This window comes from Leishmania major, chromosome 7 (genome assembly GCF_000002725.2).
Source record: "Leishmania major strain Friedlin complete genome, chromosome 7".
NCBI lineage: Eukaryota > Euglenozoa > Kinetoplastea > Trypanosomatida > Trypanosomatidae > Leishmania > Leishmania major.
In genome coordinates this window covers 231-15,114 of record NC_007248.2, presented here as the reverse complement: position 1 = coordinate 15,114, position 14,884 = coordinate 231, and the positions used below count along the sequence as shown (strand labels likewise).

Sequence of the window (14,884 nt, the reverse complement as noted above, 5' to 3'; positions counted from 1 at the left end):
ATACTGCTATCGACAGCGTCGCCACGTTTTCTTTCTCTTCGATAGGAGCTGGCAAAAAAAAAAGCGTATCAAAAGGGTGATCGGGCCGCTCACATGTGGGACTACGTATCGTGATTCTTGCGTGTAAGGTTCATGATCTGCTTCTTCCCACAGTAATCCACATGCTTCTTCGGGACAAGCTCATTCTCCTGGTTCGCAATTTTGATGCTGCCAGGGCCGTAGAGGATCAGAAAAACGCCGATAAGAGCATACTGGTCAGCCTCCGTGTTGCCACCAAGTTTCTGCATGTCCCGGTCACTAATCATAGCACGAACCAGCGCAGTGAAGGCGTTCTTTTCATGAGCGTCGTGGAGCGAGTGAGCGGAGAGAAGGTTTTTGATGACTACGTCAGCATCACTGTACTCATTTATCTCCGGAAGCGGATCGCTCACAACGTAGCCAGGAGCGCATTTCTGGCGATCTACATGCGCCATCCGAAGTGGGTTGCAGAGCTCATAGTTGAAAACGCAATGGACGGGAATCGTTTGAATAGTGATACCCCCGTGAATCACACTCATGGACATGATAGTGCTCGACACACTGAGGACGCGGTTGCTCTCTCCATTTCGCACGATGCAGTCTGCAATATTGCAGATCTTGAAGACGAGCCTGGCGCCGTAGCCAATCGCGTTGAAGTTGTCCTTCGTCACCGCGCATGACGAATGGGCGGCCGTCCTCTTCACGTGTAGCTTGCACATGCAGTTAAGCTTGTACGCCACGATCGCCTCGTTGGAGGTGAGCTCGCCAACTAGGCAGCCATCATTCTTGACACCTTTGCTCTTCACAGACCACAGAAGAAAACAATCTTTCAGGAAGCCAACTTCCTTGTCGTACGCCCAGGCAAAGTTAACTGGCCGATTGGGCTGGACCTTGAGCTCGGGAGCGAGTGTCATATAAACGGCACTAAAGCCCTTCACATCACAAGTGCTGCGGCCGTAGCAGCTACCGTTTCTCCGCCACGACCTTGAACGAATCGGAGTGTTTCCTTTGCCTGTCACTCGGGACTGTGTTTAAGCGACCGATCAGTACAATGCCGCACTTGGTCATGCCGTTCTGCGACCGAATCGTCGCGAATACGCTTGTCTCGGGCTTCGTCTCATTGATGGTCCCGCTGGACTGGACGCCGACACTCTCCAGGCAATCTCTGAGGAAACTCACGCCAACGACTTTTGAGCTGCGCTACGTAAAGTCAACTGAAATCAGCTTCGCTAACGCCTCCACAGAGGTAGAAGTTTTTGTTCTTTTCCATGTGCCCACTTGTCTGCGGCACAACGCGAGGTCCAACGCCGCTCCACCCCCCGACCCTGTCACAGGCCCCATCCGCGTGGTGCGAAGCACCGGTAGACACGCGTTACAGCAGTGCGCCGACCCAGTCACCCGAGGACGGCCCCTGCCCTCAAACGCCGCCCGCCCACCTCGCGCCTCGTAGGGCGGCTCTTAGGCGCCCCACACCAGCAGGCGGTGCGAGGGCCGGGTGTGGCATACGCTCGAGCCACGCGGACACTTTTTGCCCATCCGATGAGCACCGCAAACGCGTTCACTGCCGCAGAGCTCGCCCCGACGCCACGCCGCCCAGGACCCGCCCGCCGACATCCGCAGCGATGGCCCGCTCTCGCCCGCCCACGTCGTCGGCGCTGGACACGCGCACCACCAGAAGCGGTTCCGCATTCGGCTGGAATAGGGGTGGGAGAAAGCCACAACAGAGCAAGATGGCTTGTGTCTTTCAAGAGGCCCTCATAGGATTCTTTTTGAATGAAAACTCAGTGCTCGAAAGAAGCCAGTAAAGATTCGAGAGAGACCAAGGAGAATGTCGTGAGGTCTCGATCCGACTGTGTAAAGGGCCCCATACGACGACTAAACGAGTCCAGGGAAAGTAGAGGTAAGACGTCGATGAACACTGGTTCCAGCGTCGACAGCTCTCGTCACCATTAGAATACAACTTGCGCAGCAGCACAGCGGGAAATCACCGGTTGAGCACAAGAGAATCGATCATTCTTAACATGCAAGAATACCGCATGGGCATTTTCTCCCTCCGACGCGGAATGTGAAGAATCATGGTACAAGGAAAGGTGGAGAGAACAACAGCACCAGGTGAAGAGTAAACATACATACACACACGCACACACATGAAAAAAGAACAAAAAACGGATACAGTCAAACAAACGGCAAGCAAAGAGTTTCACGAGCAGGCGAGAGGCATGACGTGCAGTACGTTAACAGCTGGCGCAACAAGAGTACTACTTCCGCGTATGTATGAAGAACCTGCCTTCCATTGAGCACCACTCCACACTCATCTCTTGCCAGAAGTAATCTTTCATTTCGAACAGCTCAAAAGCACCAGGGTCTCTGTACGAAGCCACTGAGCGAGCGTGTGGGTACAAATCGTCAAAACATAGGATACGAGTTCCTACAGGGGCCGATCGGAGACGCTCTGACAAAAAGTGCGTCAGGGGCTTCGGGAAGAGAAGATTCGATATCAGGATAGCCGTTTGTCCTTCTTCCTCGTCGAAGTACGTAGGCGTAGAGAGGAGTTCAGCCAAATCCGCCGTGATGATTTCCACCCTCGGCATCGGCCGATCGTACTTTTTCTCCAGCACCTGCCGCAGCAGCTGCCAGGCTTCTCGTGCAACATCTGCGTTGTGCTCGCTGATTTCCACACCAACACACTTCGCACCCGTCATAAAGGCGACTTGAAATAAGACTGAGCCATTTCCGCATCCGAAATCGTAGAAAGTGTCTTTCTCCGTTATATTCATCAGACGCACCAGCCTTGTGACAAAAGGTGTCAGAAGCGACTTTGCACAAAGCTGTCTCGCACCGGACACCTCCACCATACGCTTCTTCGGCACTCTAGCGTAGGTGTTCGATAAGATCTTTTCAAACTCTACACAGCAACACTCCTCTGTCGTGCAGTGATAGCAGCCGCTACCATTTGGAGTCCTTCGAAGTGGAAGGTGAATGGGGTCATGCGGCGACCCGCTCCCCAGTTCCCTTGGCGTTACTGGATGAGCAGCATCCGTGCCCGCTGAGATGTCCTTCACCAGTTTTCCGATTGCCGCCTCGGAGACCAGAAAGCGAGAAATAGATCGCTTTGACCCGTGGTCAACGCGTGCTTTCCTTGCTCGAACAACGGGCATTCTATGAAACAACCGCTTCAGAAGGTACGGTAAAAAACTTGCTGTACGAAAACCACTGCGAGACTCCGTGAGGTGCGCGGAAGGAGGCTGGAAACTACTCGGAGCTGCACTGCTGTGCAATAGGTGCTTATGAAACGAAAGAAAAAGGCTGAAAAGCCTGGGCTGAAATCAAAAACGGAAACACGATCCCATTCTTTCATCAGAAAGTCGAGCCAAGGTGCACAAGGCGAAAGAGAGGGAAGCTAAAATGCATAGGCGTGGTGCAAAACAGCTTGCTCATCGTGCTATCGGCGGCTCCTCATGAGACTGCAACGCAAAGAGATCGAGCATTACGACTCGCTGCGGCTGCTGCTTTACGTTTTTCCGCAATGAGCCAGCTGCCAAAAAACATCATTCTCACTGAAGCGCGTCGAGAGAAACCAACAGATTCACACCGTATCCCCGGGTAGCTGCTCCAGTTCGCTATGAAGCCAAGGAGAATGTGCCACGGGGGCGTCACGTTTGCTTTTTCGTTTATATCTTGCGACGGGACAGGTAGAAGCAGGGGCCTCGCGAGCCCAATGGAGACATACTGAGAGATAATTCAATTTTTCCCGCGAAGTGCGTTCAAACGCTCCTGCAGCGCTTTTTTGCGATTGTTTACGAGCTGCTGCTTAAAATGCTCTTCGTCCGGAATCATAGCTTTTCCCTCCTTACAGTAAGAGAGAATAAGGGCGCCTGAGCCAGCTCGAGAGACAATGCTATCTCCTTTTGCGCGCATTTTTGCCTCCGCCTCACGCTCAAACCGAATCAAGTCCAGGTCAGCAGCACTCGATCCCAACCACTTTACTCTTTCAAGGTAGTCGTGATCTTGCGTTGCAGGCTGCTCAGCTTCCAGTTGATCGGGTACTAGCTCATCTTCCTCGGAGCTATCAGCTACCTCATCTTCCCCCGCCTCCTGCATGCCCTCTACACGCTGCCGCTTTTGCACGACTGAAGCTTCAGGGAGCTCTTTCGCACAGCCGAAAAAAATCTTTTTGCGCGGGCGCGGCGCGATAGGTTCACCTGCGAGAAAGGATAGACGCGCTTCCCACTGATACTTCCGAGAGAGAAGTTTATTCACTTCATCATTTTTTGCTCGAATAACGGCCTCGCCATCTCTGTCAATGCTAAGCAGCTTTTGGTCTCGCAGCTGTGCCGTTTTGTCACCGATCTCTTGCTTCAGTCTGAAGAGAACATACTTGATGATCTTTTCATCATCCACTTCGCTCGGATTCGTCGGAAGCCTTTCCACGCCGAGCCTGGCAAGCCGTTCTTCCTCTTGACGCCGCTTTGATAGCTTGTAGAGGATCGTATTTTTTCGCTCCTTTGTTCGGGCAAGCGTGCCCTCAATTTCCCTTAGTCTATCCTGCATTGCACTTTGAAAGACGGCTGGCAAGAGAAGGCTCTGTGTGATGCCTGGTTGTGGAGTGATGCAAAGAAACGTAGAAAAGGCAAGAAAGGTATTCTGCATACCGTTTTCCATAGAGTGAAAGCCTAGGTAAGCCCATGCAATCCAGTATTCGAGTTTGCACAACAGTCCTCGCTGATGCGCTTCGTAGTGGTTCCTTAGAGCCAGGGACTTCACACAGCTGCTGTGAAGCAGTCTGCGGGGATTTAATACAAGAGAGAGTTCTTTTTACGAATTCTGATCCCTGAGCGCTTGCTTGTTGTTTTCAAGACACCACAGACACACTCTGGGAAGTGGGACACGAGACAAATGCCGAAGCGCACACTGCATATGTGTCACAGCCAGTCTTCACTCGCGATGAAAAAAACCCTTTTCACCATGCCGGCATCACGGGAATAACAAAAACGTTTCCCCCGCCCCGCGAAAGCGTATCCAATCCCTGCCCGACGAACCATTCTCAGGGCACCCCCGTGGTCGCGAAAACGCAGCACCATTGGTGTAACAGATGATTTTTCCATGCGCGATAGAACCCCGCCAATCGCGTTTTGCACCCAACAATGAAAGGCGCTGCTGTTGCAGACGCAAATGGAGTGTATTACACCGGTGATGCACAACAATTCTGTGATGCATTCGGCAAATGCTCTGCACCATCTGCTACCTGGCGCACCCAATTTGCCCCCCCCTGAGCACAGCTGCAACACAAATGTAAACCCCCGTGCTTGAGAAGAATAGTTCTTCGATGCAGCCCGCCAAGAAAATGTGTCCGACCAGCAGCGTGCAATCGTGCTACCAATTCACCTGCCCGCGGCTCACCGAGTTACGAAAAGGAAACTGATCTTGATGCGCTTCGTCTTTGTACACGAAGCAAAAGCAGGCCAGCATACCAGCACCCCTCCCCCCACGTCCAACGCACTGCTATAGCGCAGCGCAGGTGCGCCACCTGTCCCGCTATATTCTACTCTCTACTCTCGATTCTTGGTGCTGGGTGCTGCTTTCTCCTTGGTCGACTATCACACACAGGAGTCCTTTCGAGCGGCAAACATTCCCAGCTCAGCATCATCGGATTGCGAAGTAGACTTGCTCTGCAAACTGTGCAACTCAAAATGGTTTTCGACGACACGAGCTTCGAGGAAGAGAGGAACGTCATTGTCTTTGGTGCCAGCATGGTAGGGATGTCGACGGCTTGACACCCACAGCACCGTGGTACCGCGTGACTGTCAGTGATCGGAAGGAGCCCGGCGTGTGTACCTTGTGGGGAAACGCATGTTTCATTCAGCTCGAGTGTCTGCAACCCCACCAGGCACCTGCAGACTTCCTGAACCATAACATAACTCCTATCAAGACAAAAGCTGACGTTGGGTACCGCCTTTCCCCATTCCACTAAATCTCTCCAAGATTTGCCTCTCTTGGTGCAAAACCAGCCCAATCGCTTTTCGACAAAACCTGCAAAGCATATACCACTCTCGCTGTACATTGTCCGACGGGGAGCGAGACGACCTACATGTCACACTTAGAAGTGCTCATCTGAAAGGTGGCACACCTCAAACTCTCTTGCACCAAGCGCATACGCGAGGTGGCGCCGTGCGTGAACGAGCAGCGAGCAAGGACCATTCACTTTGGCCTTTTTACGCCAGCGGATCTGTCAAAGAAGAAGTCTAGGCTCAACGCAGACACCTTTACCTGAAGATAAAACTTCAAAGACCCGTGAGTTGTGACCGATTCTGGCGCTCTCCTAAAGACCTCAACACAGAGCTTGTAGTCAAGTGGTAGCGCTGTCGTGCGTGTTCCCGTCAGGAGCATTGCACCGCGCTCAGGTGCCCGAGGGGATGCCTGAGTTGTTCGGACGGACAAGGGCGACTAAGCTTCTCCCTGCGCCTTCGTGGCTACTGACTGCTGGTTCTGCGAGGTTTTTGCTTCACCCGGCTATCGGCTCCTGCTCGTCCCCTTGCTCGGTTACAGCATACACTTTCACCTGGCCGCTGGTGCGTCACTGAACCACTCCATTACGGATTTGAAGAACCGATTTGGTGAGGAACTAATGCAGGCCGTGGTTTCACCTCAAGTCGAGTGTCCTGGCTACGTCGCTCGAATCTCCTCCTAACGAGATTCAACTACAGAAGGCAGAGGCCATTGCGCACATACTTCTACCGCTCGAGGAGCAGATCAGTGGTGTGTGGCACCGCCATCGTTCCTTCGTTACAGACAGAAGGCCGTTGATCGGGGAGTCGCTGAAACACCCGGGGCTCTGGATGTGTATCGGGCCAGGGTACCAAGGTTTCACTCTGCTACCGGTTTCAAGGAGGCTGCTGAGCGAGATGATGGAAAAAGAGAAGTGCATTGTCGACCCCGCGCCCTTTTCTGTCAACAGATCTCTTTAAGGTGAATATATCTGCTAATGTTGTTCTCTGTGCTTCTTTCATTCCGACTAAACAGTTCAGCTTTCCGCACATTCGCTTCAACCATTATCTTGCTGTGCGTGTTCCAGGAAAGCTTCTCAATGATCTTCACTCGGGTTACCTGTCGCGTGCGAGGGTATCGTGGAGGATGCGATACGCAACTCCACGTGACAGTTTTTCTCTTTGTAAGTAGACGCAACGATTTATATTCCTTTCCACAGAATCGGTTACCCACGGAAAGTGAATTCTTTCAAGTAATCTTGTGATTTATCCTCTTCTTTTGTTCTTGCGCCTACGGATTACGCTTAGTTTTGCATGCTAAAGCAGCAGGAGCCGGGCCCTGCAGCTGCTCAGTGCTGAAGCACCGAGAAGATAATCTACATGAGCATCCTCTCCTGTGCGCGAGAGCCGCTTGCCTTCTCGCAGAGCTGCTTTACGTGCTTCTTATTCTTTGCACTTTTTCTCGATGATTACAGCTGTTTACAATCCTGGTTTCCGATGCCACTCAGCACAAAGCAACAGTTTTCACTTACTGTTTGCTTTTTCGTTTCTCGCCTACCCTTGTAGGTGATACCACGCCCCATTTTTCACTCTCGTGCATCCAGCACAATCAGTAAGTGACAAGGAACCGTTGCTACCACTCGGCATAGGGCTCTCGCTGAAATTTTTTTGACCGGCGCCGCGGTTGCCGGTGTCTGCTGTACATGTCACTTTCAGCGGCCGGACCACGCCGTTGTCGTTTTTGGATTGCTGGATGCCTAGTGGCGCTACGTTGCGGGGGAATGCGGATCTCACCCAGCTTCTACCATAATCTCTGTTCCTGCGTGGGCTGGCAAACAGTGACTGCGTTGCGATGAGCTGGGAGAACGGTGTTCCCTACAGTACAGCGGCAGTGACAGACTCTTGTCACCATCTTTTTCTCTGCTGGATGGAATTTTCGACTGTCTGCCTTCTCCGAGGTTTGGCGCGAGCGCGTAACGCTGGCGGAGCGCTGCACCCGGAAGCGCGAAGCCATTCCGAATTCAGCGAGATGTGAGGGCGTCTTTCACCAAACAGGCTTCCTCGACACGCGTCGCACCGAACCGCTGGAGTCGATTCCGGAGTTTGAAGAGTCGGCAGCGTGACAGCTAAGCCGTGCGGCTCGTCACACGGAGTGAGTTGGCTGGAACAGAGCCCAACGTCAGCACTTGAATATCGACCGGCGGCTGCTTCTGCAGCGATGCGTAGCTGGTCATGGGCCCTGGCGAGCAGATAAAGACGTGCGCGTATCACTCTTTTTCTGCAAGCGTCGCAGCAGTGGTGTGGGTGAAGGCGGAGAACATTCTGCCCAGCAACATGGAGGGGAAAACGTGGATCATACTAAAAACAGACGCCGACAGCTTCGAGGCACCGTTTGTGGTGGTAGCTGTCAGCCCGTGACTCGACAACGAGCTTGAACTGCTTGGTTACCGTTTTCCACCCGACCTCCTCTACGGCTACCACACCCGCTTCTAGCCCGGCAACGATACTCGATTGCACCAACATCAACGCGGATGCAGAGCACACCTACTCTCTGGAGCCGATACGGCAAGGTATTCAGCTGAACGCCGACTTCGCCGCCACATCACATCCAGCGGTCAGCAGCTGAGGAGGGCGCGCCTCAGACGGTCCTACTGAAGGGTCCAATCTCCAGCCCCTGGCTCGGCTAACGCCCCTGTACGGCTGATACGAAGCTCATTATCAATGTGTTGCCGCGGCATCCGGGTGTATCGATGTGCTTTGGCCACTGCTCAAACCCTCTGATCCTCGACCCCGTTTCGGGTTGCATGTCGGCGAGAGATGATTTGTGGCGATCAACCGTTCATTGACTCTTCGCCGTTCTCCAAAAGCCGGTTTTGAGCAACATTGGTGATGCGATCGTCCTCGTAGCTCTCCCTGTGGATGTGCCATTCCACACTCGTTTTCCAGGCGCCTATACTACTTTCCATGCATCCAACTCTGACCTTTCTGCCGCAGTGTCGTGCGCCGTCTTCTCGTGTACTCGTTTTTTTGTTGCGCAGTGCACCCCCCCCCCACACACACACACAAGGAACCAAAACTATCCACTCTTCACTTTTCCCCTCTTTTAGTTTTTCTTTTGCACCGATTCGTAGAGGTGGGATGCTTTCTCGTGTTCACTGGCTAGGACATTCCCTGCCTAACACGCTGCCCGTCTTACTCCTGCGCGGCCGTTTCCATTCAAAAAGCCAGGCGTAGCCCCGGCGATCTCGCCTTTTCACGGTGTACTGTCAGTTTATTTGCCTTGCCTCTGTTTCTTACTTTCTCCACTGCTTTGTCTTTGGTTTTCGTGGTAGCTCCACCAATCCATGACAAGTATGCCCCACCTTTCCTCTTGTGCAATTCTTATTATCCTCTATCTCCCTACTTCCTGGTATGTGTGAGCCTCTGGTTTCGTTAGATGATGCTCTTGAGCAAAGCAAAAGGTGCATGCTGTTCTCGTGCGCGCGCCTTTCCAAGTGCGTTGGTGAATTTGCGCATGCAAAATATTGTCCCTTTCCCTTTTCGCTCCACCGCAAAAAAAAAAGCGACATTGCGCTGTTCACTACCATTCCTCCACTCTCGCGGCGACACACACTTTTTGAATGGCTTTCCTATCTGCTCACTTCCCAACACTGTAGGGTCATTCAACTTCGTCTTCTTTATACCCTTCGTCTCCTCTCTCTGCCGCAGCCCAGTCGCACACGTTTTCCGATCTATCCCTGCGAAGAAAGAAAGCACAAAGCACAACTTGATCTGCCATCGTCATGAGCGCCGTGAGCGGTAAACCGCATCTCACCTTCTCGGACCTCCAGCTGTCCATCGACGTTGGGTTCTGGGAGCAACTCCGGCAGCTCAAGCTGACCGAGTGGAGACTGGAGGAGCCCCATGCCGCCCTGGCCGGCGTTATCCGCGCCAACGTTTCCGACCGCGTATTTTTGTCTCCAGCCAACCTGGTGCACCTGAGCGCTGGCAGTCTGCATCCGTCAACGCTCACCCAGGCTGCAGCGGAAAACGCTGCGGACGTTGTGAGCGTGCAGGTGCAAGGAACGGTGAAGAGCTTCAACTTTGCGGAGGAGCTCAATGCGCTGAATTTACGGAACGCACTACTTTCCATCGCGGCGAAGACGCTGCTGGGGCCTGCTGTGGCGTTGTATGCCAGCGCCGAAGAGGAGGCGGATGCGTGGGGCAACATGCCGTTTGCCACCCTTTGCATGCTCACTTACATTGATGCAAAGACCTACCGCTTTTTTCACTGGGAGGCTTTTCCGTGCATTGCGATCGAGAGCGCTGTGCTAGTTGACTGTCTAGTGCTCGGTGCATCGCCTGCGCTTCCGTTTTCCGCAGAGGCTGCGCAAGCGATGTATCGCCACGGGACCAGCTTGCTCCGTCAGAAACCGGAGCGGGCCTGCAACCCGTTTCTGGCTGTATACGCCAACAACAGCGTAGAGTTCATCTCTTTCTCGCCAACTGCCTTTGTCAGTGCCACTGCAACGAAAGGCGACAATGTTGTCGTGTGCTTGTTCGACTTTTCCGACACCGTGGGGAGCGTTAGTCTTCCGGTGCGGAACGTGATCACGTGCCTGCGACTTGCAGTGTCGTCCCTCACCACCCTCCGTCTCTACGCGCTGCGGTCTGGAGGCACGGAGAAAAGTGTATTTGTGAAGCTGGCGTTCGACGCCCTCGAGGAGTCGCTTGTTACTTCTCTCCGAGAGCGGCTGACGGGCGCGTCGTTCGCCGACCTGGCGCGCGTACAGTGGAAGGAGGAGTTTCCCTCCCTCAAGGCCTCAGGGTGGCGCAAAAAGAAGATCGAGTGCCTGGACCTGGGGGCCTTTATCAACCCCGTCCAGCGGGCTGACAACGATTCTCGTTTTAACCTCGAACTGATGAAGTGGCGCGTGTTGCCGTCACTGAAGTTAGATCAGATTGCCAGGTGCAAAGCGCTTCTTCTGGGTACTGGCACCCTGGGCTGCAACGTGGCACGAAATCTGCTGATGTGGGGAGTCCGTGACCTCACCTTGGTCGACCGCGGCCGTGTCTCCTTCTCCAACTTGGCGCGGCAGTCGTTGTTCACCTTCGAGGCAGCGAAAGACGGCAAGACAAAGGTGGACGCGGCTGCCGAGGCAGTTCGCGCCATCATCCCATCTGCGGTGGTGCGCCCGGTGCCTTTGACTATCCACATGCCGGGGCATCGCATCGATGAGGCGAGGGCGGATAAGGCGCTCGGCGAAATTCGACGACTGGAAGAGCTCATCGCCGAAAGCGACGTTGTCTTCCTCCTCACCGACTCGCGCGAGGCTCGCTGGGTGCCGACCATCATTGCTGCTGCGACAGGAACACCTGTCATCAACGTTGCCCTTGGCTTCGACACGTACGTGGTGATGCGTCACGGTGTGCCGGGGCAGACCTCCCGCTCCAACGCTGTAGGGGAGGACGACTGCCGTGACACGCTTCACACCCCCTTGGGATGCTACTTTTGCAGCGACATCATAGCACCGACAGACAGCCTCAGCTTCCGTTCGCTGGATGAGCAATGTACGGTTACTCGACCAGCGGTGTCATCCATTGCGTCGGCGATCGCGGTCGAGCTGTTGGCCGAGTTGTACCAGCATCCCAGTGGATTTCGGTGCCCAGCCTATCGTGAGGCCGCCACCGGTGAAAGTGATCAGGGGCGGTGCCGCCTCGGGGTCATCCCGCAGCAGATCCGCGGCAGCGTCTTCTCACACACGATGCACCACTTGTGTGGTGAGCGGAACCCTTTCTGCACTGCTTGCGCCGACGCGCTTTTGCGTGCGTACAGGGAAGGAGGGAGCGAGTTTCTCCTGCGGTGCGTCAACAGCCCGTCGTTTATAGAGGAGGTCTGTGGGGTGAAGGCGCTGAAGGCAAAGTGGGAGGCGGGCATGGACGCGATGGGCTGGAGCTCTGACGAGGAGTGGGCCGACTAGGACACCACTCTTTCCGTTTTCCTTTCCTCGTCTCTGCATGCGGGCGACCATGTATCGAGAGCAGGCACGCAAGTCATCCGTGCGCCTCGTGAGGTTTTCTTTGTTTTTGCCTTTTTTCGTTTGTGCGTCCCTTCTTTCCTCGCAACAAAACTCTTGTCTGCTGTGTTCGCTCATCCTCTACTGCTGATCGATGCTGTCACCGCATTGAATTGCCCAACCCCCTCCACCCATGCGCACACGCACACACTGTCAGAAGTAGCCCGACGCCTGTCTCATTGCGTCTTCCTGCACTCACCTCCCATTTCGCCCGCTGACGACATCCGAAACGATCGTAAGCAAACGTGAGCTCCATTTGTCACCTTCTCAACTTATTTGCATGCATCTTTGGCTATCTGATTGCTCCTCCCTTTGTCCAAGTTCACCCTGTTCTGCGGAGCCGCCCTGAGACTTCCCCCCTCCTCTCCACCGGCCACCTTCAGCCTTCTCTACAAGATGGCAATGCATTTTCTCAAGGTGTGCTGACCCACAGTCGTGCTCGTCTTTGGAGCCACCACAGCTTGAGAAAATGCAACATAGTACTTTTGTACTCACTCCGCAGCTTTCTGGATGAGACGCGTCTCAAAGGCGCCGGCAGCCTGAAAGGGTCTTCTTGCGCACGCGGGCGTCTGTGCGAAGCAACGTACCAGTTCAGCAACTGTGCGAGCCTCGAGGGTTGAGATGCTTGGCTTGTATGTGTGGGTGCTAAGCCTATCTCTGGCTCACCCTGCGTCCTATGAGGGTGCTCCTCGACTGTGAAAATGACTACATCTTCATCGACGCCAACAATATCGCAGCGATCCGGCGATCAAGGGGAAGGTGCAGCTGTCGTCCCGTTCTAAGAGCGGAGAAGAAGACGCATTGGCTTCGCTGAGTACTCGACAACACCGACCACCTTGTATCATGTGCAACCGCTCCGCAGAGAAGCACCGCTACTTTCCCGACGCTCTGTTGATTTTTGTAGGTCCCTCTTAACAGTTGCCGACATTTGCAAAATCCACATTCTTGTATTCCCTCACGTTCTGTGCTGATGTAGACGCACGGGATAGCAACGATAATGTAACTCTGCTTGCAAGCAAGGGGGTCGTTGACACGTTTTGGAAAGAGGATACGCTCTTGCATCGGCCACGGTACCTCCTGTGTGTGTGTGTGTGTGTGCGTGTGTATGTCTGTTTCAGTGATTAAGAAGGCCTGCATATGTACTATGATAGCAGTGCTCATGCGCTTCTTCTCCCACTCCTTAGCGAGCGCAAAGAGCACATGACCCCATTTGTAGGGGGAAAGTAAACGGCGCTCTTCTGCTGCGTTTCTCCTCTGGGTGCCACCCGCTGCAACCTGTGCGGAAGAGAATGACAGATACTGTCTCATGCCACTTATCTCACTGATGCATTTAGCGGTATTGGGCAGCGCCATTGCTTCGCTCTCCTCTTTCCTCTACATGTTTCACTCACTCTTTTTTTTCACGCGCCGTGCTCACACTCCCCTTGAACAAGCGTTTTTCTCTTGTAACTCCGCCCCTCCACTGTCTTCGGCCCGCATTTCTTTTGGACTTCATATAAATACACTCTGCTTTCGTTTGCCTGTGCCGACTTGGTAGGCCCTCAAAACTGATCACGATGCTCTCTCTAACCACCATGGTCGATAAGACTCACAGTAGCCGTCTCGGCACTGAAGACCCCAGAGCGCACTCTACAAGAACAATGCATTTTCTTGCCTCGTTGGAAAGCACGACCCTGCGAGCTTAGGGCGCTTTGCTAGACCTGAGAGTCGATTCCAAACGAGGATCTGAGAAAGGTGAACGTTAGTGATCACGTTCACAGGATGGTGAACCTCGATGCCGGTCCGCAGAAAAGTTAGGATTGCGCGCGCAGCCATATGGGTAGAAACGAAGGAGACTGAAACTTTTTCATTTGACCCTCCCCGTATTTATACCTCTCTGCACGCACTGAAGGTGCTGCGAAGTATTCAAGCCCTTTCGCCCTCCAAACATCATTGCACGTGAATCAGTTTGCAAAGGTGCAAAGATATTATTCCCTGTGAAAACAGTTTCTGATACCAGTGCTTAAGCATGTTCGTCAACCGCACGGACCAGAGGAGTCCGTTATGAAGTGCATACCTACCCTGCAGCAACTTAAAGCGAAGGGCATCAGTGACAAGGACACGTTCCACGAGAAGGTGCACTCGGGTTTCCACACGTGCGGAAAAGGCAGTCCTCAAGGCAACAGGGAAAAGGGACGCGAGAAGTGACAGCGATCACGGAATGCACGACCTTGTGCGCTTAAAGAAAGTCGACAGCACGCACCCTTGGAAAGCGATAGTACAACAGGCGAAACGGTCGAGGTCGTCACTCTTTCGCCAACGGGAAACGGAAGAGAGACAGTTCAGCTCCGAAAAGGGTTCATTTCGCATGCGAAGTTCCACAAACTCTCCCCAGTCAACAGGTCGACTGCGGCGTGCACCATCTTTACGGACAATGCCGAGAAGTCCGCGATGAAACTTGCTACAGTGACAGGGACTGTGCTCCAGCCGTTGAACAGCCCGTCAGTTACAACAGCGCCTTGGCGCAGCATTTGTGCGGCGAGTGCGCAGCACAGTACCGTGCCAGCATCGTGCAACGGGAATATCTGCCTTTTCCCAGAGGGGTACTTGGTCACTTGCGCCACCCAACACCACGAGGAGGCGGCACCAAGCATGAACGGCAGCAACGCCCCACATGGAGAGACGTTTATGCGTCCAATATCAAAGCTCTTCCGCACCAGGAACACACCACCCATGCTCGGGGTGGGTTCGCCGCCCTCTACGGGAGCACACACACCTGTCATCGGCCAAGAAATGGCTCGGATCACGACGGACATGAAAGGAGTTGCTAGGCGCTTCTGCCACCAG

General features: G+C 53.8%; 4 protein-coding genes across 4 annotated transcripts; 1 reads left to right on the top strand and 3 right to left on the bottom strand.

Annotated features, from left to right (window-relative positions):
- Positions 1–101: 101 nt before the first annotated feature.
- On the bottom strand, positions 102–932 carry LMJF_07_0030 (conserved hypothetical protein; the record flags this gene model as incomplete). The annotated part of the gene is made up of 1 exon (XM_001680855.1): positions 102–932. The coding sequence occupies one exon, from the start codon at positions 930–932 to the stop codon at positions 102–104; it is 831 nt and encodes a 276-aa protein (XP_001680907.1).
- Positions 933–2,276: 1,344 nt separating this feature from the next.
- LMJF_07_0025 (conserved hypothetical protein) lies at positions 2,277–3,176 on the bottom strand (the record flags this gene model as incomplete). Its single annotated transcript, XM_001680854.1, has 1 exon — positions 2,277–3,176. The coding sequence occupies one exon, from the start codon at positions 3,174–3,176 to the stop codon at positions 2,277–2,279; it is 900 nt and encodes a 299-aa protein (XP_001680906.1).
- Positions 3,177–3,759: 583 nt separating this feature from the next.
- Positions 3,760–4,680, bottom strand: LMJF_07_0020 (conserved hypothetical protein; the record flags this gene model as incomplete). Its single annotated transcript, XM_001680853.1, has 1 exon — positions 3,760–4,680. One exon carries the CDS (start codon positions 4,678–4,680, stop codon positions 3,760–3,762), a length of 921 nt encoding a protein of 306 aa, XP_001680905.1.
- Positions 4,681–9,784: 5,104 nt separating this feature from the next.
- LMJF_07_0010 (putative ubiquitin activating E1 enzyme) lies at positions 9,785–11,962 on the top strand (the record flags this gene model as incomplete). The annotated part of the gene is made up of 1 exon (XM_001680852.1): positions 9,785–11,962. One exon carries the CDS (start codon positions 9,785–9,787, stop codon positions 11,960–11,962), a length of 2,178 nt encoding a protein of 725 aa, XP_001680904.1.
- Positions 11,963–14,884: the final 2,922 nt, after the last annotated feature.